Below are 25,240 nucleotides of genomic sequence, written 5' to 3'. Positions count from 1 at the left end.
TGTATGGCTCAGAGACATGGACCGTGTACAACAGACACCTCAAGTCGCTGGAGAAATATCACCAACGATGTCTCCGCAAGATCCTACAAATCCCCTGGGAGGTCAGACACTCCAACATCAGCCAACATCCAGGCCAACATCCCCAGCATTGAAGCACTGACCACACTCGATCAGCTCCACTGGGCAAGCCACATAGTTCGCATGCCAGACACGAAACTCCCAAAGCAAGTGCTCTACTCGGAGCTCCTTCACGGCAAATGAGCCAAAGGTGGGCAGCGGAAATGTGACAAGGACACCCTCAAAGCGTCCCTGATAAAGTGCGACATCCCCATCTACACCTGGGAGCCCCTGGCCCAAGACCGCCCTAAGTGGAGGAAGTGCATCCGAGAGGGTGCTGAGCACCTCGAGTCTCAACGCCGAGAACATGCAGAAATCAAGCACAGGCAGCGGAAACAACGTGTGGCAAACCAGTCCCACCCACCCCTTCCCTCAATGACTATCTGTCCCACCTGTGAGAGTCTGTAGCTCTCGTATTGGACTGTTCAGCCACCAAAGAACTCAGTTCAGGAGTGGAAGCAAGTCTTACTCGATTCGAAGAGACTGCCTATGATGATGATGATGATGACCTGAAAGGTTACTGCACAAGATAAAAGTTCACTGGGTTGGGGTAATATATTAGCATGGATAGAGGATTGACTAACTAACAAAAAACAGAGTCGGGATAAATGGGTCATTTTCCGGTTGGCAATCAGTAACTAGTAGGGTGCCGCAGTGCTGGGCCCTCAACTATTTACAATCTATATTAATGACTTGGGTGAAGGGACAGATTCTAATGTTGCCAAGTTTGCTGATGATACAAAGATGGGTGGGAGAGCAAATTGTGAGGAGGACACACAAAATCTGCAAAGGGATATAGACAGGCTAAGTGAGTGGGCAAACATTTGGCAGATGATGTATAATGTGGGAAAATGTGAGGTTATCCACTTTGGCAGAAAAAATAGAAAAGCAAATTATAATTTAAATGGAGAAAAATTGCAAAGTGCTGTAGTACAGAGGGGACCTTGTGCATGAAACACCTAAAGTTAGTATGCAGGTACAGCAAGTAATCAGGAAGGCAAATAGAATGTTGGTCTTTATTGAAAGGGGGATAGAATATAAAAGTAGAGAAGTCCTGCTATAACTATACAGGGTATTGGTGAGGCTACACCTGGAGTACTGCGTACAGTTTTGGTCTCCGTATTTAAGGAAGGATATACTTGCATTGGAGACTGTGCAGAGAAGGTTCACTAGGTTGATTCCGGAGATGAGGGGGTTGACTTATGAAGATAGGTTGTGTAGGTTGGGCCTATACACATTGGAGTACAGAAGAATGAGAGGTGATCTTATTGAAACATATAAGATAATGAAGGGGCTTGACAAGGTGGATGCAGAAAGGGTATTTCCACTCATCGGGGAAACTAAAACTAGGGGACATAGTCTCAGAATAAGGGGCCGCCCATTTAAAACTGAGATGAGGAGGAATTTCTTCTCTGAAGGTTGTAAATTTATGGAATTCTCTGCCCCAGAGAGCTGTGGAGACTGGGTCATTGAATATATTTAAAGTGGAGATAGATAGATTTTTGAGTGATAAGGGAATAAAGGGTTATGGGGAGCGGGCAGGGAAGTGGAGCTGAGTCCATGATCAGATCAGCCACGATCTTATTAAATGGCGAAACAGGCTCAAGGGACCAGGTGGCCTACTCCTGCTCCTATTTCTTATGTTCTTGTGTTCTACAGCCAAAATTATAAAAAAAATTCCATGTTATGGTTAGGCTATCTATCCCATTGTCTTTCCCATTTATTTTTAAATGGAATTTTCTGCTTCATGCACTATTTGTTTTCCATTATTTTCATCCAGACACAGTGCCCGCTGCATCACACAAAGATGATGGTACATTTGTGTTTGCTGGAAGAGCCACATATATTGGTATTGAATTAATTTCATTGACACCTTTGATGCGCAGGTAGTTTTGACTCCAAAACAAGATGATGCTATTTACACTTTAGATGCTTTAATGAAGTGATCAAAAACCCCAAACTAATAGGATGATAACTGACTAGTTGGAATGATAGATATGCAAAAACACCTTGCTGGATTATTGTCCAATCAAAAATAACAGGTTTTGTAGTCAATCTCTCTTGTTCAATTCATTCACAGTTAAAGAGGTTCAAGGCTGTCAGTACATCAGAGAATGAACTGGCACAAGTGAAACCAAGTTCTAAAATTAGTAATCTGAAGCTAGATTTTGAGTTAATTGTTGACTTTAAACAATATGTTTTTATTCTATAAGTGTCTTTCTGTAATGTGTTTCAGATTCTTCTGCATATGGTTTGCTGTGATTGAGAACAATTAGATTTTGAGTCTGAGTGAAATTGAGTTTACTGGAAGAGAGGGTGGAATGGTTCTCACACAATCAGAACCTTTCATATCCTTATCCATAATTCAGCACTTTGCACTTTGTGAACAAAAGCTTTTTAATGCTCAGCAAAATGTTTACAACATAGCCTCTTGCTATGACACGAATAAGTTTTGTACTCACTTAATATGTAGGAGAGTGATACCGTCAAGCCTATTTGGATAACTGATAAAAGAATACAATGCTTAAGAGAATAAAATTACCATGCGAAAATCCTATTCTATATTTTTCAATGATAGCAGTCCTTGTTAAATGAACAACATTTAAATGAATTGCAAATGTCTGGATTTATTCATTTAAGCATTGTAGTGCCTCACTAAAGCCCATTTGTTAAGCCCTTTTAGCCAATCAATGCGTTAAGTTCTTTCTATAAGCATTTTTCACGAGATGTGAAACTCGCCTAGTAACCCAGTCACCATATTTGAATGCCAGCAGTAACCCATTTGTATATCAAAAGCAGTGTGTTCTGTCACCTGGAAAATATTTGTTATGAATATTTCAATATTAGTTACATCCATGCCTTGTTACATTTGTAATTGTCTATGACACCTGCAGGTGGCAGCGTAATTGAGCACTTAATAACGTTTTCCCTTTTACAAAACAACTTTGATGCTGTGCCAGTTCTGTATTAAATACAAAAACCGAGGATGCTGAAACATTCATCAGATCAGGGAGCATCTGTAAAGAGAACCGACAAGTTTGCGTGGGACTATTTGAAACGTAAACATGTTGAATCTCTCCACACATGCAACCTGGACTGCTGAGCATTTGTTGAATTCTCTGTTTTTGTTTCTGATTCTCAGCATCAGGAGTATTTTGCCTTTTGATTATATTGGCCTGGATTTTGCATTGAGAATAACTGAGGCTAACAGCGCTCACCGTTATTATGGAGTAAATCGGACAGCAACTTCCGGATTTCGCACATACGCAGTTAAAAGCGGAAATCGTAAGTTGCGGTCTAAGTTACCCTGCTCCCCCACAGGCTGCGCTATAACAGTACCTCGCCAATGAACTTGGCATTGAAATCGATGTAAGGGCGAGAAGTTGCTGTACTTACCCACTAAGCACAGCAGAAAAAGTTAGAGCTGGTGCAATATGAAGTAAGTGAATTTTTAATGGCATGGTAAGTCATAATTATTGCCAAACAACCTCTCTGGCCGTGAAAATTATATTTTACAATCATCTTCAGCCAGAAGTGCTGAGTGGATGATCCATATCGGCCTCCTCCTGAAGCCCCCACCTTCACAGAAGCCAGATTTCAGCCAATTCGATTCACTCCATGTGATAACAAGAAACGGCTGAACTCACTGGATACAGCAAAGGCTATGGGCCCCGACAACATCCCGGCTGTTGTACTGAAGACTTGTGCTCCAGAACAAGCCACGCCTCTAGCCAAGCTGCTCCAGTACAGCTACAACATTGGCATCTATCCGACAGTGGAAAACTGCCCAAGTATGTCCTGTCCACAAAAAGCTGGACAAATCCAATCAGGCCAATTACTGCCCCATCAGTCTACTCTCAATCATCAGCAAAATGATGGAAGGTGTCATCAACAGTGCTATCAAGTAGCACTTACTGACCAATAACCTGCTCACTGATGCCCAGTTTGAGTTCTGCTCGGACCACTCAATTCTAGACCTCATTACAGTCTTGGTCCAAAGATGGACAAAAGGGCTGAATTCCAGAGGTGAGGTGAGAGTGACTGCCCTCGACATCAAGGCAGCATTTGACTGAGTGTGGCATCAAAGAGCTCTAGTAAAACTGAAGTCAATAGGAATCGGGGGAAACTCTCCACTGGCTGGAGTCATACCTAGCACAAAGGAAGATGGTTGTGGTGGTTGAAGGTCAATCTTCACAGTCCCGGGACATCGCTGCAGGAGTTCCTCAGAGCAGTGTCCGAGGCCCAACCATCTTCAGTTGCTTCATCAATGATCTTCCTTCCATCATAAGGTCAGAAGTGGGGATGTTCGCTGATGACTGCACAGTGTTCAGTTTCATTCGCAATTCCTCAAATAATGGAGCAATCCATGCCTGCATTCAGCAAGACCTGGACAATATTCAAGCTTGGGCTGATAAATTGCAAATAACATTCGCGCCACACAAATGCCAAGCAATGACTATCTCCAACAAGCGAGAGTCTAACCACTGCACCTTAACATTCAGTGGCATTACCATCGCCGAATCATCTACCATCAACATCCTGGTGGTCACCATTGACCAGAAACTTAACTAGACCAACCACATAAATACTGTGGCAACAAGAGCAGGTCAGAAGCTGGGTATTCTGCGGCGAGTATCTCCCCTCCTGACTCCCCAAAGCCTTTCCATCGTCTACAAGACACAAGTCAGGAGTGTGATGGAATACTCTCCACTTGCCTGGATGATTGCAACTCCAACAATACTCAAGAAGCTCAACACCATCTCGGACAAAGCAGCCCGCTTGATTGGCACCCCATCCACCACCTTAAACATTCACTCCCTCCACCACCGGCGTACCGTGTGTACCATCTACAAGATGCACTGCAGCAACTCGCCAAGGCTTCTTCGACAGCACCTCCAAAACCTGTGACCTCTACCACCTAGAAGGAGGAGGACAAGGACAGCAAGCACATGGGAACACCACCACCTCCAAGTTGCAGGTGACTTGCCTTGGTGATTTCGAATCATCCCAGCCTACGGGTCTAGATATGGGAATTATTTGGGGGAACAGAAAACTGAACCAGAGACAGGGCTTTTGGCCTCAACCGTACAATACTTTATTCAGACGCACACCAAGAAAACAGCACACACACACCAAGAAAACAGCACACACCACACACACTAAGAAAACAGCACACTACGGTAATGTACAAGATATAACTGGATTCGTCCAACAAATCCCACCGTTATCCGTTGGCTTACTCGCTGCTTCCTCCTTGGGGAAAACTTTCTCTTCTGATTCCGTGCCACCGTTGCAGCATTCAGGTCCTGGTCTCGAGGGTCCTTCCGAAGGTAGAGTAGCGAGGCTCTTAGTCCCAAGTTGGTGGGTTTCCTCTCCGTCCCAGATAGAGTGCACAGTTCTTGAAGCGAAGCGAGAGAAATGGCAGCAAACTGCCTTCTCTTATACGTTACAGTCAATGCTTCTTCCTGCCAAAATAGAGTATTTCCTTTGTCTGGGGTAATTGTCTGAATGGCCCATCATTCCAGATCTTACATTCGTGTACTCTGTCGATGGCTTCTGCTTCCACTGGGTCTGGTTCTTTGTTGGGTTTCCTGTCTTTCGGGGCTATCTCATCCAGGTAATGGCGTAAATGGCTGTTGATGGGTTTCTGTTTTGCACCCGATCTTGGGCTAAATGGTTTCCCATTACTGAACAATCCTGCCAATCGCCTAGAATGAGTTTTCTCTCCTGGCCATTGTTGCCCAGAGACCTTGGTCTGCTCCAAACATTAACACAAACAGGCTGCTGTCTTCTTTTCAGCAAACAATGAAACACAATATGTTCAAAACTCCCAATCTTTGGGAAACGGTACATTGCCCAGCATGTTCTTTAATAAAAACCTTCTGGCGTAAGCACTTTGTTTAATATCTTCCTGGGGCCTGCGTCGATGCTTACAAAGTCACACCCCATCCTGATTTGGAAGCATATCGCCGTTCTTTCATCGCCACTGGGTCAAAATCCTGGAACTCCCTCCCTAACAGCACTGTGGGAGTACCATCACATGGACTGCAACAGTTCAAGAAGGTGGCTCACCACCATCTTCTCAAGGGCAATCAGATGAACAATAAATGCTGAGCGACACCCTCATCACATGAACGAATAAAACAATTTAAAAAATCATATTTTTGGTTTCCAGATGTTCTTCTATTTTCTCCTTTAGTAAGGATTCCATTATTTTTCCCACCACCGATGTTAAGCTGACTGATCTATAATTCCCTGGGCATGTTCTATCCCCCCTTCTTAAATATGGGTATTACATTGGCTATCCACCAGTACTCCGGCATTACACCTTTTTCTAACTAATTATTGAAAACGTATAGTAATGCCTCTGCTATCTCTTCCCTAGATTCTTTTAAGCTTTGTAGCTGTTCCATTGCAGCTTGCTACCATTGGAGTGGACATGCTTGGGTGACTTCGACCAAGGCATTCTCTCTGTGCATTTACTGCTAATCATTGATGTCCTGTGTAGTGCTAGTTTTCAGATCATCCACAGACATGTTTCCTTGTCTCCTCTCTGCTAAACATTTACTTTTTATACCAGATAATGTACATATTGTTGAAGTAATTAGGGATTCTACATAATCAAGCAGGATTTTTAATGCATGACATGTCGCTGATTAAACAGAAGATTTTTTTGCAAGTAGCTATATAGTCATGTAATTGCAGCAAACAATGTGTGATATGATATGGCAGCAAAGGTCAGCCAACAATCTTGCCGATATTCAGTGGTTGCCCTTAGTAAGTGGAGACTATCCACTTTGAACCTTGTTCTTTCTGTGAACATGAAAGTTAAAAATGGAGTAACTAGGAGGGGGAAAATAAGAGTATGAGAGTAAGCTTGCAGGGAACATAAAAACTGACTGCAGAAGCTTCTATAGATATGAGAAAATAAAAAGATTAGTGAAGACAAATGTAGGTCCCTTGCAGATAAGAATCGGGTGAATTTATAATGGGGAACAAAGAAATGGCAGACCAATTGAACAAATACTTTGGTTCTGTCTTCACTAAGGAAGACACAAATAACCTTCCGAAATACTAGGGGACCGAGGGTCTAGCGAGAAGGGGGAACGGAAGGAAATCCTTATTAGTCAGGAAATTGTGTTAGGGAAATTGAGGGGATTGAAGGCTGATAAATCCCCAGGGCCTTGATAGTCTGCATCCCAGAGTACTTAAGGAAGTGGCCCTAGAAATAATGGATGCATTAGTGGTTATTTTCCAACATTCTATAGACTCTGGATCAGTTCCTATGGATTGGAGGGTAGCTAATGTAACCGCACTTTTTAAAAAAGGAGGGAAAGAGAAAACAGGGAATTATAGACCGGTTAGCCTGACCTCGGTAGTGGGGAAAATATTGAAATCAATTATTAAAGATGTAATAACAGCGCATTTGGAAAGAAGTGACAAGATTAGTCCGAGTCAGCATGGATTTATGAAAGGAAAATCATGCTTGACAAATCTAGAATTTTTTGAGGATGTAACTAGTAGAGTGGACAAGGGAAAACCAGTGGTTGTGGTGTATTTGGACTTTCAAAAGGCTTTTGACAAGGTCCCACACATGAGATTGGTGTGCAAAATTAAAGCACATGGTATTGGGGGTAATGTATTAACGAGGATAGAGAACTGGTTGACAGACAGGAAGCAAAGAGTAGGAATAAACGGGTCCTTTTCAGAATGGCAGGCAGTGACTAGTGGGGTACCGCAAGGTTCAGTGTTGGGACCCCAGCTATTTGCAATATACCTTAATAATTTAGACAAAGGAATTGAATGTAATATCTCCAAGTTTGCAGATGATACTAAGCTGGGTGGCAGTGTGAGCTGTGAGGAGGATGCTAAGAGGCTGCAGGGTGACTTGGACAGGTTAGGTGAGTTGGCAAATACATGGCAGATGCAGTATAATGTAGATAAATGTGAGGTTATCCACTTTGGTGGCAAAAACAGGAAGGCAGAATATTATCTGAATGGTGGCAGATTAGGAAAAGGGGAGGTGCAACGAGACCCGAGTGTCATGGTACATCAGTCATTGAAAGTTGGCATGCAAGTACAGCAGGCAGTGAAGAAAGCAAATGGCATGTTGGCCTTCATAGCGAGGGGATTTGAATATAGGAGCAGGGAGGTCTTACTGCAGTTGTACAGGGCCATGGTGAGGCCACACCTTGAATATTGTGTACAGTTTTTGTCATGTTCGTAACCTTCACATAACTGTAACCTTTATATAACAACACTGTACACTGTATACACCTGAGAAATGCACACCCTGACCACAGGGGGTGAACTTGTGGGAGACACTCCTCACCTGGTCATCCAGGTATATAAAGGGAGGTCCCATGCAGGGTCATCACTTTTTGGTCCTGTGAATAAAGGTACAGGTCACAGAGTGACCTTGTCTTCAGTATGTGCCTCGTGTTGATTTGCTGCATTGTGTAAGGACACAACAGTTTTGGTTTCCTAATTTGAGGAAGGACATTCTTGCTATTGAGGGAGTGCAGCGAAGATTCACCAGACTGATTCCTGGGATGGCAGGACTGACATTTGAAGAAAGACTGGATCGACTAGGCTTATTTTCACTGGAATTTGGAAGAATAAGAGGGGATCTCATAGAAACATATAAAATTCTGACAGAATTGGACAGGTTAGATGCAGGAAGAATGTTCCCGATGTTGGGGAAGTCCAGAACCAGGGGTCACAGTCTAAGGATAAGGGGTAAGCCATTTAGGACTGAGATGAGGAGAAACTTCTTCAATCAGAGAATTGTGAACCTGTGGAATTCTCTACCACAGAAAGTTGTTGATGCCAGTTAGTTAGATATATTCAAAAGGGAGTTAGATGTGGCCCTTACAGCTAAAGGGATCAAGGGTTATGGAGAGAAAGCAGGAATGGGGTACTGAAGTTGCATGATCAGCCATGATAATATTGAATGGTGGTGCAGGCTCGAAGGACCGAATAGCCTACTCCTGCACCTACTTTCTATGTTCCTATGTTCTATGCAAGCATCTATGTTTTGGAAGAGTGATCTGTGCATTAAACAGAAGTGATTAGATGCAGGAAGAATGTTCCCAATGTTGGGGAAGTCCAGAACCAGGGGTCACAGTCTAAGGATAAGGGGTAAGCCATTTAGGACTGAGATGAGGAGAAACTTCTTCACCCAGAGAGTGGTGAACCTGTGGAATTCTCTACCACAGAAAGTTGTTGAGGCCAATTCACTAAATATATTCAAAAAGGAGTTAGATATAGTCCTTACTACTAGGGGGATCAAGGGGTATGACGAGAAAGCAGGAATGGGGTACTGAGGTTGCATGTTCAGCCATGAACTCATTGAATGGCGGTGCAGGCTAGAAGGGCCGAATGGCCTACTCCTGCACCTATTTTCTATGTTTCTATGATTTGGTGCCTGAAGTTCTTAATGTGTGTGGGAAGCAGGATCTATTAAAAAGAAAATTGCAAAGTTTTCTCAAAGTTGTCGGGTAAAGGCCATAAGAAAGAGATAGATTGCATGTGGTCTGATGGGCTGCAATGACTTCTTATTGTAAGCTTTCTAATCTAAATCATTGGTAATCACCAAGAAAGAACACTTCCCAAAAAATTGACCGATGAGAGAAAAATGGAAAAATGGTGCAAGTCAACAAAAGTGCTCACTTGGATAGTCTAACTATCAAGTGACTGGAATAATAAAGAAGTTAAAGGGAAGAGTTTGCAACAACATGTGCAACTTTAAAATCAACTAGAATGCTCGTGTTGTATGTAGTAGGAAGTAGAAAAACGGTGGGGTCAGAATTGCCCCTTTTTGCGATGCCCGGGGGGAGGGTGCGAAACACTTCGACATCATCGCCATGCGCGACGACCCCTTAGCGCCGCTTGCCGACCTCTTTCCTCTCCGCAGCGATCATTGCCTTGCGCCCGCGAGTGGTGTCAGCGCCAGCCTCGCGGGTCGCAAACGGTGGTCAACATCCGCTCGCGGGGCGAAAGTTAAAGGAGAGGTGGGGAGCGTCCTCGTCGCCATCTTGACTGTTTGGCCGACTCACCGGTTGGCCCGACTACTTCTTCCGTTATGTGGTTCGGGCCACCATCGTGCAGCCTGACATCCGTTTTGCGGCTGCGAAGCGGAAAGGGGTCGGCGGTGGCGCTAAGGGGTCTCGTATAAGAAAAAAAGGTGGTGCAGCTGACTATTATGAGAAAATGGCATACTGTGCCAAAGGATTTTACTGCAATAAGACACTCCAAGAAATATTCAATATTTGCAGTAAAACGTGTCTATTTTTGCAGTGGCTGCAGCCCAATTTGATTTGCACAGACCAGTCAAAATATTTGGATTTGACTGGCATGACAGAAATTGCTCATTAGTGAATGTGAATTTGTATTAAAAAAAAAGTGAAATTATTAACAATCGGTAAAATTACCATTTTCGAACCAACAGTAGATCGCAAGGAAAACCCACTGGATCTCTGGAAAATCAAATCTATTTGTTTTAAAATTTCACTTTTGTAATCACATCTACAATTCATTCTTTTGCACTTTTGTGTTTTATTTGTCATCAAACGCTCATTTTCTTATTTGAATTTTGGTTAAATACAAAATAAACCAGATGTAAATGCCGTGGTTATGCAAAATCGCAACTGAAGAACCTGAATGATACTAGGTTCAGTTATCTTAGACATTTAGGACCACCTGTCAAACACTGTATACAGTTTATGTTTCCTTTCCTCCAGTTATTTATGCTTTGAAAGCTCCAAGTCCGGTTCGTCCAAGAAAAATAAGATTATAAAACTAAAAGAAATTACAGAGATTCAAAAGGTACGTTTCTGACCTGTGAGCTTTTTTGTGTTGCATTTTGGCTGCGTTTTTTTGTATTTTTGCCTTTTCTGTTAATTGTGAGTCTGCACTTTTTTGTTCTGAATTATTTTCAATAACTTGCCACGGTTTACATGTACTTCACAGTTGTATAGTTGCTAGATATTTTATGTTGCAGCTTAATGCTTAAAGTGTCTTATTTTTTCTTAACGGAAATGAATACACTCTTATCAGTATGAGGAACAAAGGTGACGGGATAGCTAAGCATTTTTAATGACCATGACGTGTGTGTGTGTGTATTCATCATCATAGGCAGTCCCTCAAATCGAGGATGACTTCCATGTCAAAAAGTTCACAGGTATTTCAATGATGGACCTAAAATTCCAGGTCCGAACTAAATCTTGAAGGATGGAAGATGCCTGTGCTTGGATTTTTTTAACGTGTGGTGACCATTGCATACCAGCCACTACAGGGGCTTGATGGAGCTCGGTCTTGGTCCAGTAGCAAGGATTAACCAAGACGCCTGGAGACCAGCTCTGCTGGCACGGACCTAGTGCACACACATATTGCAGTATGGGCTGGCCCGTGCTGCCCCTGGGCCCTCGCCTCTTCTGGGCCCCAATCACATCCCTCTACAATCTCACTGCTCCTTCGCCCTGACATCGCCGCCCCTGCTGTACCTGCCCATACTCCAATCACCGACCTGGACCTTGATGATGTCACTCTTCACTACCATTGCTCTCCTGCTTCAGCACGTGCTGCTCCCTGAGTGGTAGGCCTCCATGCTACTCCTTCCGCTCCCCGGCCATACATACACACACATACATCAACATTGCCATCGGTAGTTTAAGTTCTAAGTGAGTTGAAAAGTTCAATTCCTGGTAGACATGAATCTACCACATAAAATTACCATAGATTCAGCTGCTAATTTATTAATCACATTCACAAAGGCTTCAACAACAGTAGTGTGAGAAATGTAAATATCTTAGTCATTATATCATAGGCTGTCCCTCGAACGAGGATGCCTTGCTTCCACAAGAGTTCACAGGTGTTTCGATGAAGGACCCGATGTTCCAGTCCTGAACTCCAATTGAGGGCGTGGAAGATGCCTGTGCGTGGATTTTTTTTAGCTTGTGGTGACCGTTGCACGCCAGCCACCACAAGGACTTGACAGAACTAGCTCTTGGTCCAGTGGCAAGGGTTAACCAAGACAACTGGAGACCTGCTCTGCTGCACGGACCTAGCGCGCGCACATTGCAGTGTGGGCTGGCCCGTGCTGCCCCTGGGCCCTCAGCTCTTCTGGGCCCCGTACCCTCATCTGTCACACCTCCGCCACAAACACTCGCCGCTATTCCGCACCGACCTTCCCACTCCTCTGTACCTGGGTCCTGCCCATGCTCCAAAATGGCAACCAGGGTTCTGATGACGTTTCCCATCTCAAAATCCTTGGAGTAGCTTGCGCTGGAGGTTGAAGTGGTACGCCGCTCCAGCTCTCTTATAGCCCCGACCTGCGGACCTGTTCTCTCGCAGGTCGGGGGGCCACAAATATCTTCGTTCTGCAGTTGGAAAGGAGGACCAGGTGCTCCTCTGAGCTTGGAGTTGAAGTACATTATCAGTACCTATTTTTTGCTGGGCTTGGACTGGTTAATATAGTGTCACTAGGTGTAACAAGGAACAGCATACCATTTCCCCAAATTGTGATCACTTCTCATGACCACATGTACTGGGTGTATATGACATCAACTTGTCTTTTATATAATGCTTTTAATGTAATAAAAAACAAGGAGCTTCACATATATTATAGGCAAAGTTTTAAAATAACTAAGTAATAGTAAAATAGTCTTAAACTTTCAAGAAATGTGCTTGTTAAACATTAATTCCTTAATTTCTGTTGAAATATTTTGCATTAGCTTTGATTACACAGATCATTGATTTAACTTGCTGATCTCTGTCTAAAACCTCAATATGTGATCTCTGTGGGCCCAAGTTTGCCCAGGAGTTGCTCCGTTTCTTTTGGAGCAACTAGATTTTTTTGGAATATTTTAAAAATCGCAATTCTGCCCATTTAATTTGCTCCAGTGTAAGTGAGCTAGTTAGGTTTTTTAGTTGTTTTTTCAAAAGGAGGCATTACCAGCCACTTACGCCTGTTTTGGCCATTTAAGCAAGTTTAGACAGCTAAAAGTTGCTACAAGCTAAATTAGGCCAGCGTATGTGGCCACTTGTGTCCGCACAGAAAAACCTTGCGGTGAGCTACAAAATCAGCGCAGGTAAGAACATTTAAAGCACCAAAAACAAATAAAAAATACAAGGAAGCTGAGAAGACCTGCACCTAGCACCAAGACTTACAAAGCACTAAACTAGATTAAAAATGGATTGGTAAATTAGCAAATACATTATAGCAAGTCCTGTAAATAAGAGTTTCAGCCAAACTATTTTACAGAATTCCTTTTGAAAGCAGATGATGAGTAAACTTGAATGTAAATCAAACAAGAATTTGGGACCACATAATCAATCAATAAATAAATAAATTAAGCAAAAAAAAATAGAAGTCCTACCTTCAGCAAAGCTTTACTGCAGAAAAACACTAGCAGCTGGGTACTGTTGCAGAGTCTATACCATCTCCTGCCCAGCTGCCGGCCAAATGGACAGTCCGACTGGTGGGTGGGAGGGACCACCAGCGGCAGGAGACTGCAGCCTGGGACCCTTGGGTTTGGTCCCCAGTACTGGGAAGGGAGCATCAGCCCTGGTCGGCGATTAGAAAGGCTAGGGTGAAGCCATCGATTGGGAGACCTGGGGGCGGGAGGACTACCAGTTGGACGGGGAGGCAGGGAGGCCTTTGAGGGGGGTGGGGGGGTAGGGCCTCCACCTCCCAGGCCATGCTGGGTTCTTTGACCGATTTTGGCCTCCGACGCACCTCCCCTGGCTCCAGGCCACAGCTGGCGTCCGCTATCGGGAGAGGAGCTGACATCGGGAAGGGTGGGGGGGAGGCATATCCGATCATGGGGGGAGTCGACTGATTACGGGGGTCTGATCACTGGTGTTTTGCAGGTAAGCTTGGTGGGCTGGGGGTAGCACTCCTGCTCCTCCTGACCCACAAGCAGTGCTGGAAAGACACTTGACCTGTTTCGTCCAGGCGATGCGATCTCATCTCCCTTCAGCAGCTGGGTTTCCCAGGTCAATGTGTGTGTGGCTTGATAAGGCAGCCGGCCGCTGATGAGGGAGCCCATTCGGCCAGGGCTAGGGGTGGCATAATTCGGGCCCCTTCCACACAGCCTGCAGAGATTGTGGAGGCAAGGAGCTTACTGCACATGTGTGCACACTCTAGCACGCATGTGCAGAGGTCCCAGCACTGTTATCCTGGCTCTGCCCCCCCCCAACTGCTTAAACTGCGCCGTTCTAAGTGGGGGGGGGGGGGGGTGCAAACTTGGGCCCATTACGTGAACTTCTGCACCAAGGGCATTACATCATAAAGAAACATTGAGTGATCTGATAGGAGGGCTGTATGTGGAGTAGAGGGACAATGCTTTAGGGTTTGAAAATTATGTAAAAACATTAACCCCAGGTGACAAAGCAGAGTGGTCTTTCTGTTTCTATATTATGCTTTTAAAAAATTTAGTAAAAACATGATAATTTCAAGTATTTCACCATATTTAACTTTTGTAGTTTGATAATGTAAAATTTCCCACTGCGAAATGAGAGTCTTAAGTTCAAAAATGCCATATAACCGTCCACATAATGAGCCTACCAATCATCCTGTTCGTTTCTAATAAAAATCTTATGCCGCTGGAGTTGACTCAAACTTGTATGATTTTAAAAGGGGCATCTAATTTTTTTAAAAGATCAAATGGAATCACTTAAATAAAAACATAAATTGCTGGAAATACTCAGCCAGTCAGGGAGCACCTGTGGAGAAAGAGAGCTAATGTTTTTTCCCAGTGCTGCAGCAGTGTACATGTTTTCCTCATTTTGGCACTGAATGGTGTTTTTTTTTTTGAACACTTTTTTAACAGGATTAGTGCAGCAGTTGACTAGTCTCATTTACTAGTATTCTTATTTATTTGGACCATTGCCTAAAATGTTAATCTCAACTCAAAATATTTATTGTTTCCTCGTATATTATCTTTTTTTATATCTCCCATTTCTCTGTCCTGTTTGTTCCCATAGTACAAAGTTCTGTCCGTTTTGCCTGGATCAGGAATGGGCATTTCAATAACTACTCCATATACGCAAAAGGTAAATAATTTCATGGGTGGTGTTTCAGATATTCAGCTTTAAAGTAAAATAGATTCCACATTTGAAGATGTTCTTGTATCCCAATAAGAAACCCTTCTTAAATGCTTCAGAGATGCTCTCCACCAGTCATTTACTGACCGGCTCCATCTCTCAGGATGGGCACATAATATTGTTAGTATTATGAGACCACAAATAATCTTAGCAACACAGCAAAATAATGGTGCACACTGCTGTACTAAGGTTGGGTACTCACTTGCAGATATTGAGAGTTATCCTCCATTAACTCTTTTATTCAGAACAGTATAATACAGTGTGACATCTGAATCTGTTCTACAGCGAGTGCTTACTTAGCACGTAATCCATTAATACATATTTAATATAATTGTGTTCCACTGAAAGTAAGGATCTTTATGATTATCATGGTTATATATTTCTATTTCGGTTGCAATGAATTTTTCTTTGAATTACAGTTAAACCAATTTTTTTTGTTTTAGCCACTGGTGTTCGGTGCTATGTTACACCGGGATGAAGCCTTCGAAGCAATAAACTGTCAATATACCAAAATAGTGTCCAGTGCATCCAGTAATGAAACCTAACCATGTGCTTAAAATAAGGCAGAATTCATGTGTACTATAATGTGGAAATGAACAGTTGGACAAGAACCTCCATTACCTGTTTGACAATATTTGTGATGGATTTTGTACTTAATTGGAATAGATGGTTTATAATCTGTATATTTTTTAACTTGCTGTTTAGTTATTTTACATTTTGGTGAGAGTTCTCCACAAAAGTGCTGTTACTATCCTAGTAATCCCTGCACAGTAAGCACTTTTGGCATTTGTTTACAAACATTTTAAATGTTAAATTAAATTGGGGTAGGGAAAATTGAAAGCAGTTTTTTTTAAAAAGAGTACAATAAAATTTGGAGTTACAAAAAAAAACTTGCAAAATCTGAATGCCAAGATTGTATACTTTTCAGTGTCCATTTCAGATGGCAAGAGTATTGTTTGAGGTAATTATCCTGTCAGAAGGAACTAGTAAACTAAGTGAAGTGAATATGTTACACCCCAAACCTGAAGACTGAACATTATAGATATTAAATGATTGTCTGAACCATGTGTACATTGTGAAGTGATTGGTTAAACATTTGCATGAAAGGGTCGGAGTATAATAGTCACTTCTATATATATCACAAACCACTTCAGTAAACTCATCCAGTGTTTCCATGGTAGCAAAATATACTTTCTAAAGCAAAATGTCTATTTAAGTTCTGTTTGTTGCATGTTAAAATTAACTACCTATTCAAGTCAGTTACTCGGGATTGGAGATTCCATCCCCACCCACTCCACAGGCTTTACTCAGATGTTGCGATACAGCTGTGTGGAAAGATTATGCTTTGCACAATTCTTCCCACTGCAGAGATTGAATGCTGCACCCATGTCATTTAATATACAATTTTTGATTGCTACTTTCTGCCTGTTAACTCCTTCCAAAAAGGCTAGTCCTTGACCAAAACTTCGTTTTTCCAGACATTGCAATAAAAAGACTGGAGGAGTTTATCTGACTCCATTTTGATTTTCTGTGTAAGTGAAGGACTAGCTCTTTCCGTATCCATTACATTAGTAATATTTCTCCCCTGCCCCTTTTTAAGTTGCACTATTGTTGAATCTATTTCCAAGGCTTTGTCAGGAGCACGTTCATTGGGTTGCACATAAAAGTGGTATGAGGTGACACCTTCCAATATTCCTGCTCTCCCTGTGCAAAAAACACTGCCTTTGTTCAGTGTCTTTTCCCAGATAGCCAATTTTGGGAACTCACTGTTCGAAATAACAGAGATGACCTCATGTCCTGCCTCTCAATTGTATAGTTCAAAGATATTATGCAATGGCGCTGAGGATTTCTATAACTCTCTTCCTTTCTGATTCATTTCTTGCTCTGTCAACGTTCAGGGTGGAGTCTTTCTGCACTGAACTTTAAAGCTCCTCAAATACTGCCATTGCAAAATATTAGAATGTTAATGATGCCAGATGTTCACGCAAGTCATACTGCAGGAGTAAATCGCATTCCTTTCTGGCATTTAGTAAATTATTCCAGTCAGCGATTTTATGCAGCAGCTGCGCCATGCCATTGCATACATGTATCCAATTTAAAGGTCACCATCTTGTACTCAAAAGTCCAGTCAGAATGTAACTTAAATATGATGCGACCAACAAACCTCCAAAGGATATAACCTTCAGAGGCCTGCAAAGCTGCCAATCACCAACTCTAAGGCGTTCTGACCCATTTTATTTTTCCAATTGCTAATAGAATTTATATTAACTACATAAAAATACCCGAATTGTTTTGATTTATTAATATAAATCGTACTAACTACATGTAGCAATTTCTTAGATTTGTTCAAGGTTTAATTTGTCACAACTTCTGATTTAACACCGCTAAAGTAACAAACACTGGAATATAAATGATAGGTTTGTGATGTATAGTTCCTGAAGTGCATACATTTGCCAAGCTCTCTGCGCCTTTAGTTTACTGTTAATGTGAGTATGTTTACTGAGGGCTAATTTTTCAGCTTCTGTATTAGAAGTGTATTTGCTGGTTTGGATTCCTTGTAGGACACAAGCTAGCAACTATTTTAAGTTTAAAATAATGTAAACACTTGTTTAAAAAAAAATCAACTGGTAGTTTTTAACTAAGGCAATTTATTTTCTTAATATCCCCAATCATGAAAAAGCAGTTGCCATTCTTGATGTACAGTAGATATGTTAACTGTCTGCATATTGAAAGTTGTGCATAATTGTTTTTGGTATCATGTAAAACTTTTGGTGTAAAGAAGGCAGAAAATATAAATGGATCCAGGAAATATAACTTAAGCCTATAAAATTTGCAAGCTTCGCATCATGTTTATTGTAAAAAGAAAACAAAGTCTTGTAAAAAGTTACGCAGATTTTTATTTGAAATAAATGGTTCTCTTAAATAAATAAACTCCTGTTATGGTTCTATAATGTACACATTTCAGCTACCATCTGTTATAGCTATTGGATACCATATGCATTTTAAACATGCAAGTCTAGTTGTACTGTTGGTGATTGTGGAGTATAATTGAGATCCATACATTCATTAAATTTGTTCTTTGTTATTAAACCTTCACATACAAATTAAAATAACAGTTACCCCATAGACAATAGATGAGGTGTAGTGAAATCATCTCCGGACACTGCTACTTCAAGAAATTTGTGCCATTGTACTTCCATTTGAGGTAGCATTCCTCACACCACTCCAATTTGTATTCATTCTGAACTACAGGCTCAGTTTCCATTGTCTCACTGTTGGTAACAGATGTTGCCTATACAGGCACATGCCAGGAAAGTTTATCACTGTTGTGTTTTCCCCCACAGTACAAATTTATAGTCGATAGTTCGGAGTTGTGTAAAAGTGTTTATTTAAATTGAATACTTTGAGGCAGTTTTAGTGACATTTCACTTGGGAATCAACACACACATACTCCATAAATGGCAGTGAAATAGCTGAGGATGAATTTGGAAGACACCTAAGAGTCTTAGTAGACGCTATACTACCAATTCAAAGCCACAATCAACAGAGCTAGGAGAATGTTAATTACATAGCCAGAATAGTTGAACTTAGGACAGAGGAAGTCGCAATCAAACCATACAGTTAGACTACATCTTGAATAATGTGTCCAATTCTCGTCGCTGAGACTCTCAGGAGATGTTCGAGGGCTGGAGACAGTGCAGAGAAGAATCACGATGCTGATCCCTGATGTCAGAGGTTTGGAATTATGAAGAAAGACTGAAGAGAATCTGGCCTGGAAAAGAGGTGTCTGAGATTGACGCATACAAGATCGTAAATGGTGTGGATAGGTAAATCCTGAGTATTAAATTCAACTGTGGACTAGGACAAGGGGGCAGAAGTTCAAACTAATAAAATACTGATGTCGGGATGTTCTTCAACACTTGGAATGAACTTGCAGCCAGAGTGACGATAACCCTGGAGGCATATATTAATTTGATTCTACAATTGGGGAACTGTAAATTGCTCCTGGTTGCATGAACTAATATGGGCCGAATGGTTTTCCTCACCTGTTATTACCCTGTGACCATGGGAGTAAGAATTCCTCTGGTTTCTAATTGTAGTGACATCGTAAATGGATTCATGAAGATTTGCTGTGTTTAGAATTTCCAGTTAAATCCTAAACTTATTTAAAATAATGCATTTAAACTTTTGCTAGAAATGCAAACCACATGAAATCTTCACAAATGTAATGATGATGTCATTAAACATAGCAACCAGTGACATTCTCTTCTTCCCCCATATTCCTTAGTTGGTGCCTCAATATTGGTCCACCCACATCCACCTTGCTTTAAAAGCTAGCAATTCCTTAAGTGCACAGTTAATGGATGCAGAATCCTATCCATCTAAGCAATTACTTAGCTCACCTAATAAGCTATTAAACCATTTCGCTCAGCCTATTGTGTCAGCTGTGGCTCAATGGGTAGATCACTGGCCTCTGAGTCAGAAGGTTGTAGGTTCAAGTCCCACTCCAGGGACTTGAGCATGCAAATCTAGGTTGACATTCCAGTGCAGTGCTGAGGGAGCGCTGCACTGTCGGAGGTGCCGTCTTTCGGATGAGACGTTAAACCGAGGCCCCGTCTGCTCACGGGTGGGCGTAAAAGATCCCATGGCACTATTTTGAAGAAGAGCAGGGAAGCTATCCCCGATGTCCTGGCCAATATTTATCCCTCAATCAACATAACAAAAACAGATTATCTGGTAATTATCACATTGTTGATTTTGGGAGCTTGCTGTGCGCAAATTGTCTGCTGCGTTTCCCACATTACAACTGACTACACTCTAAAAGTACTTCATTGACTGCAAAGAGCTTTGAGACGTCTGGTGGTCATGAAAGGAGTTATATCAATGCAAATCTTTTTTCTATTAATTTGCATCTTCAACAGCGATTAAGCCCTGCACTTAATTTCGAGATTAGTCAGCAGGAAACTTCCCAGGCTGTACAGGGGCAGGGAGGTGTTACTACAGTTGTACAGGGCCTTGGTGAGGCTACACCTGGAGTATTGTGTACAGTTTTGGTCTCCTAACTTGAGGAAGGACATTCTTGCTATTGAGGGAGTGCAGCAAAGGTTCACCAGACTGATTCCTGGGATGGCGGGACTGACATATCAAGAAAGACTGGATCAACTGGGCTTGTATTCACTGGAGTTCAGAAGAATGAGAGGGGATCTCATAGAAACGTTTAAAATTCTGACGGGTTTAGACAGGTTAGATGCAGGAAGAATGTTCCCAATGTTGGGGAAGTCCAGAACCAGGGGTCACAGTCTAAGGATAAGGGGTAAGCCATTTAGGACCGAGATGAGGAGAAACTTCTTCACTCAGAGTGTGGTGAACCTGTGGAATTCTCTACCACAGAAAGTTGTTGAGGCCGATTCACTAAATATATTCAAAAAGGAGTTAGATGTAGTCCCTACTACTAGGGGGATCAAGGGGTATGGCGAGAAAGCAGGAATGGGGTACTGAAGTTGCATATTCAGCCATGAACTCATTGAATGGCGGTGCAGGCTCGAAGGGCCGAATGGCCTACTCCTGCACCTATTTTCTATGTTTATTTCTGGATTTTCTAAATGAGAACAGCAGCAATAAAAAAATGCCGACCCCAGGTTTCACACAGCCTCATTTCTTTCTAGTGCATTTTTGTGGATTTTCTTTATTTCATTTTTTCTTCGCTTATCTTTTTACTCTTTTTCTTCTATTCTTCACTTTTTCACTTACTGTTCCTTTCCCCACTTTCATCCTTTCTGTTCAACTACTAAAACAGCCTGAACATTCCTTTGCTTGATTTTTTTTTTTTTTATTCTGCCCATGTTTTTGTCATCCTGCTCTCTTGCTAGCTACGCTCATAGAATTGAGTATGCTGGTGAGTGGGAGGGGGCGTGAGACCAGTGTTTAATTCTAAAAATAATGTATAATACGAAGATTATTTAACTTTAAACTCTGATCTCAGGACCAGAGAAAGAAAGCATTTATGTAATGTCTTTCATGTCCTTGGGATATCCCAAAGCGATTTACAACCAATGATTTGCTTTTGAAGTGAAATCACTTGCTATGTAGGCAAACATGGCAGCCAATTTGCAGACAAGGTCCCCCAAACAGCAAATGAATGAATGGCCAGATCTGTTTTTGTTGATGATTGGTGGAGGAATGTTGACCAGGATACCAGTAAGACTTTAGTGCCATGAGATTGTTTATATCCACCTAAGCAAGAAGATGGGGTTTCAGTTTAAAGACATAATCTCTGACAATGCAGCTCTGTATCAGGAGTGAGATTTCACCACTGAGCCAAGCTGATGCAATTCAAAAACTTTTTGATGATTAATGTTAAATTAATATCCTGGAATGTTTGGTCTATTACCTTCATGGACTCCTAACTCGCACCAAATCTCGTTCACCCATCACCCCTGTGCTCGCTGACCTACATTGGCTCCCAGTTGAGCAACTCCTCGATTTCAAAATTCTCATCCTTGTTTACAAATCCCTCTATGGCCTTGCTCCTCTCTCTAATCTCCTTCAGCCTCACAAACCCCGCCCCCCCCCAGAGGTGTCTGCGCTCCTCAAATTGTGACCTCTTGAGCATCCCTGATTATAACTGCTCAACCATAGGTGGCCGTGCCTTCAGCTGCCTGGGCCCTAAGCTGTAGAACTCCATCCTTAAACCTCTTCACCTCTCTACCTCTATTTCCTCCTTTAAGACACTCCTTAAAACCTACCTCTGGTCATCTACTGTAATTTCTTCTTGCGTGGCTCAGAGTCAAATTTATTTTTTTTGTCTTCTAACACTGCTGTGAATCGCCTTGGGATGTTTTATTACGTTAAGGGTGCTATATAAATAAAAGTTGTTGTTGATATTGGGTGCAGGGGAGCCATATACCAGGCGATCAACCCGGTAAGACTCTACCAATCTTAACAACAGTGTCTAATTTAAATAATAGAATGGAGACCCTCGCCTGACACCTGGCCAGATTGACAGGCTGGCCGGCAAGAATTTTCAGCATCAGGCCGCAGCCAGGAAGCCATGGGAATGTTCCCAGTGGATAATGGAGACTCTGCCAATGATTTGCGGGGGTGGGGGAAGGGATAAACACTGGCATTCATCGAAGGAGAGGGGGCGTAGCAAGGGAGGCCCAAGGCTTCCTTGTGAGGACTGGAGGAGAACTCCTGCCACGTCTGGCCTACAAGGAAACCTGAAAATAAATGTAAAACTTACCTTCTGGCCCAGGAATAAGGCTCCCTGGTAGGTTTGGCTGAGGGGGAGCCGACACTGCCGTCACAGGTTTATTCTCTCTTTTTCAGCCCCCCTGAAGTTTACATCGCTAAGTAGCATGGGGTTACATAGTCCAACTGATAAAGTAAGCATCGATAGGCTTTTCTTTATATGATCATATGTATGAAGAGAGATGTTTGAACTCTTTGTATTATCCTAAGAATATAAAGATGCAGAAATAAACTTTGCTAATGATTTTGATTTGTAACTGGTGTGGTATACTTATTAGAGGTAAAAGCCTGTGTATGACGTGCTTTTTTGCAGCTCAAGTCCTTTGACAAAGCTTTTTTTTAAATCTACTAATTGTAATACTTTTGTTTAGCAACTCTTTCTGGTATTTTCATGCTTTTAGATCTTACAACGGGCAAAAGTATCAAGAAGTAAAAGATGCAATTCAGGACCACAGGAAATGAAAAATGTTCTATTGGCATACTGATATTACACAGCCTGTTCTATAACACTGCATGTTTGCTGTGGTGTGTCACATGAGGGCAAAATAAGCTGAAGACAAATGTACAAAAACATAACGCCCTACTTTTTGAAAAGAAAAATATTTCCAAATCCAAATTCCTGGCCTTGGTTGACTGGTGTGCTACTATTGCAGAACACTCATAAAATAGAGGAGCATATAGAATATTGGAAATCAATTTTGTCATGATACTGGAAGAAAATAACCCATTACTTGTGGGCTATTATACAAAATGAAAAACCAACCTCATTACCTTGATTTTATTTGTTACCCAGACTCACTGAAGAGATGCTTGTCCTACCATGAGAGTGTTGACATGCCATCCCAATACAGTAAAGCCAAGTTGAACAGAAACAAAAGATGGAAGTTACTTGAAAACAAAAACTCCAGTGCTTTACATGTGGCAGTCAGCAAATTGAACAAGATTGTTAAAGGACATGCCCAGCTGTGACGTACAAATATAACATCATGTAAGCTGTGAAGTCTGTTGGATAGTAATTTATTGAAATGTTTTTTTGAAATATGTTCTATAAATTTAACTGTTACCTTTGCATTCATAGTACCTGGAGACTTAGATAGTGTTTTGATGGTAATGCAGAGAAATAAAACAGATTAATGTTGCAAAACTGCTGCCAGCCTGATTTTCTTTTATATTCCTTCATTAGAATTCAATACTAATCTATGCACCATACATCATTTCAAATATATAAAATTGCCAATTTGGGTTATATGGGTACATAAAAAATAATAAAGGAAGTGAGTTTGCAAGAATTGGTCATTTTGATGACAATCTAATGATATTCAGCAACTGCAGTGCAATGCACCACAACAGTTCTTCATTGTGGAATAGACATTCCCAGCTTCTGTTACTGCTTTAAAAAGCAGAAATTAATGATACGTATGCTTATCACTTTAATAAATCACACGTGGCCCAAGCTGGAGCTGATCACCTTGTGACCTTTAGGTTTAATGTAAACTCCAAAAGTGAGCACTGCAGGGGAAGCCTGCTTTATATAGGGAGGCAGCACAAGGTGCAGTAATGTGTGCCTCCCGGGATTTCCTCATCTGTTGGCTATTACATGTAGTTACATGGTACAATGCATGGTACAGAGCATGGCTGCAAATACATCACAACACTTCTCCCCCCTGCTCCCCCCCCCCCTCCAAATCTTAGATGCGGTTTACAGGTCAAGCCTGACCGGGGGTCTGCGCTCTCTGGTTGAGCGTCTGAATTGGACGCTGGGTGTGGGCGGCCTGACCGGAGTGTCACTGCCTTGCAGTGCTGCGGCTCTGGTCAGACTGTCCGGTGCGATGGGTTCTGTCTCGGTGAACCGCTGGTTCTGTTGCTTGTGGTTGGAAGTCGATGTTACTGTAGTCATCCAACGGTTCTGGATCATCGGTGAACCTCAATTTGGTTTGATCGACATGCTTTTTGCAGGTTTGGCCATTAGTGAGTTTTACCATAAATACCCTACTCCCCTCTTTAGCTACGACAGTGCCTGCGAGCCACTTGGGGCCCAAAGTTCAGCACGAAAACAGGGTCATCGACATTGGTACAACACGTTACAGAGTTGCAGTCATATGTACATTGCTTAAGACGGCGGTTTTCGACAATCTCACTTAAAACCGGGTGCACGAGGGACAACCTTATTTTGAGGGTCCTCTTCATGAGGAGTTCAGCGGGCGGAAACCCTGTGAGTGAGTGGGGCCTCGTCCGATATGCAAGCAGCACGCGAGACAGACGGGTCTGCAAGGGGCCTTCCGTCACTTGCTGCATGCCCTGCTTTATGATCTGTACTGCCCGTTCAGCTTGGCCATTGGAGGCTGGTTTGAACTGGGCCGACCTGACATACTTTATGCCGTTACAGCACATGAATTCGCGAAATTCTGAACTCATAAAGCATAGTCCATTATCACTAACAAGGACGTCGGGCAGGCCATGCATTGCGATCATTGTCAGAAGGCTCTCTATTGTGGCGGTGGATGTGCTGGGCGACATTGTAACACATTCGATCCATTTCGAATAAGTATCAATTACAACTAGGAACATTTTTCCTAGAAAGGGACCCACAAACTCTACCTGGATACGGGACCAGGGTTTTGAGGGCCAGGACCACAGGCTCAGGGGGGCTTCCCTGGGTGTTTTGCTGAGTTGTGCGCACGTGTTGTACCGGCGTACGCACGACTATAAGTCTGCGTCAATGCCGGGCCACCACATGTGCGATCTTGCAATGGCTTTCATCATT

At 42.3% G+C, this 25,240-nt stretch overlaps 1 protein-coding gene across 7 annotated transcripts in view; it reads left to right on the top strand.

Annotated features, from left to right (window-relative positions):
* The window catches only part of gramd4a (GRAM domain containing 4a), a 229,354-nt gene extending 205,767 nt beyond the window's left edge, over nt 1-23,587 (top strand). For 3 of the 7 annotated variants that reach the window (XM_070897404.1, XM_070897406.1, XM_070897410.1), the window contains 3 exons: nt 10,860-10,944; nt 15,106-15,174; nt 15,669-18,156. In XM_070897404.1, coding sequence (XP_070753505.1) covers nt 10,860-10,944; nt 15,106-15,174; nt 15,669-15,770 — 256 coding nt within the window. In that variant the 3' untranslated portion in view covers nt 15,771-18,156. Of the gene's footprint in view, nt 1-10,859; nt 10,945-15,105; nt 15,175-15,668; nt 18,157-23,269 lie in introns of those variants that run through there. The other 4 variants (XM_070897407.1, XM_070897409.1, XM_070897405.1 and 1 more) reach the window with 4 other exon arrangements.
* Nucleotides 23,588-25,240: the final 1,653 nt, after the last annotated feature.

Source organism: Pristiophorus japonicus, chromosome 13, assembly GCF_044704955.1.
Source record: "Pristiophorus japonicus isolate sPriJap1 chromosome 13, sPriJap1.hap1, whole genome shotgun sequence".
NCBI classification, from domain to species: Eukaryota; Metazoa; Chordata; class Chondrichthyes; family Pristiophoridae; genus Pristiophorus; species Pristiophorus japonicus.
The sequence above is the reverse complement of the archived record's forward strand: the minus strand, read 5'-3'. Positions and strand labels throughout refer to the sequence as shown.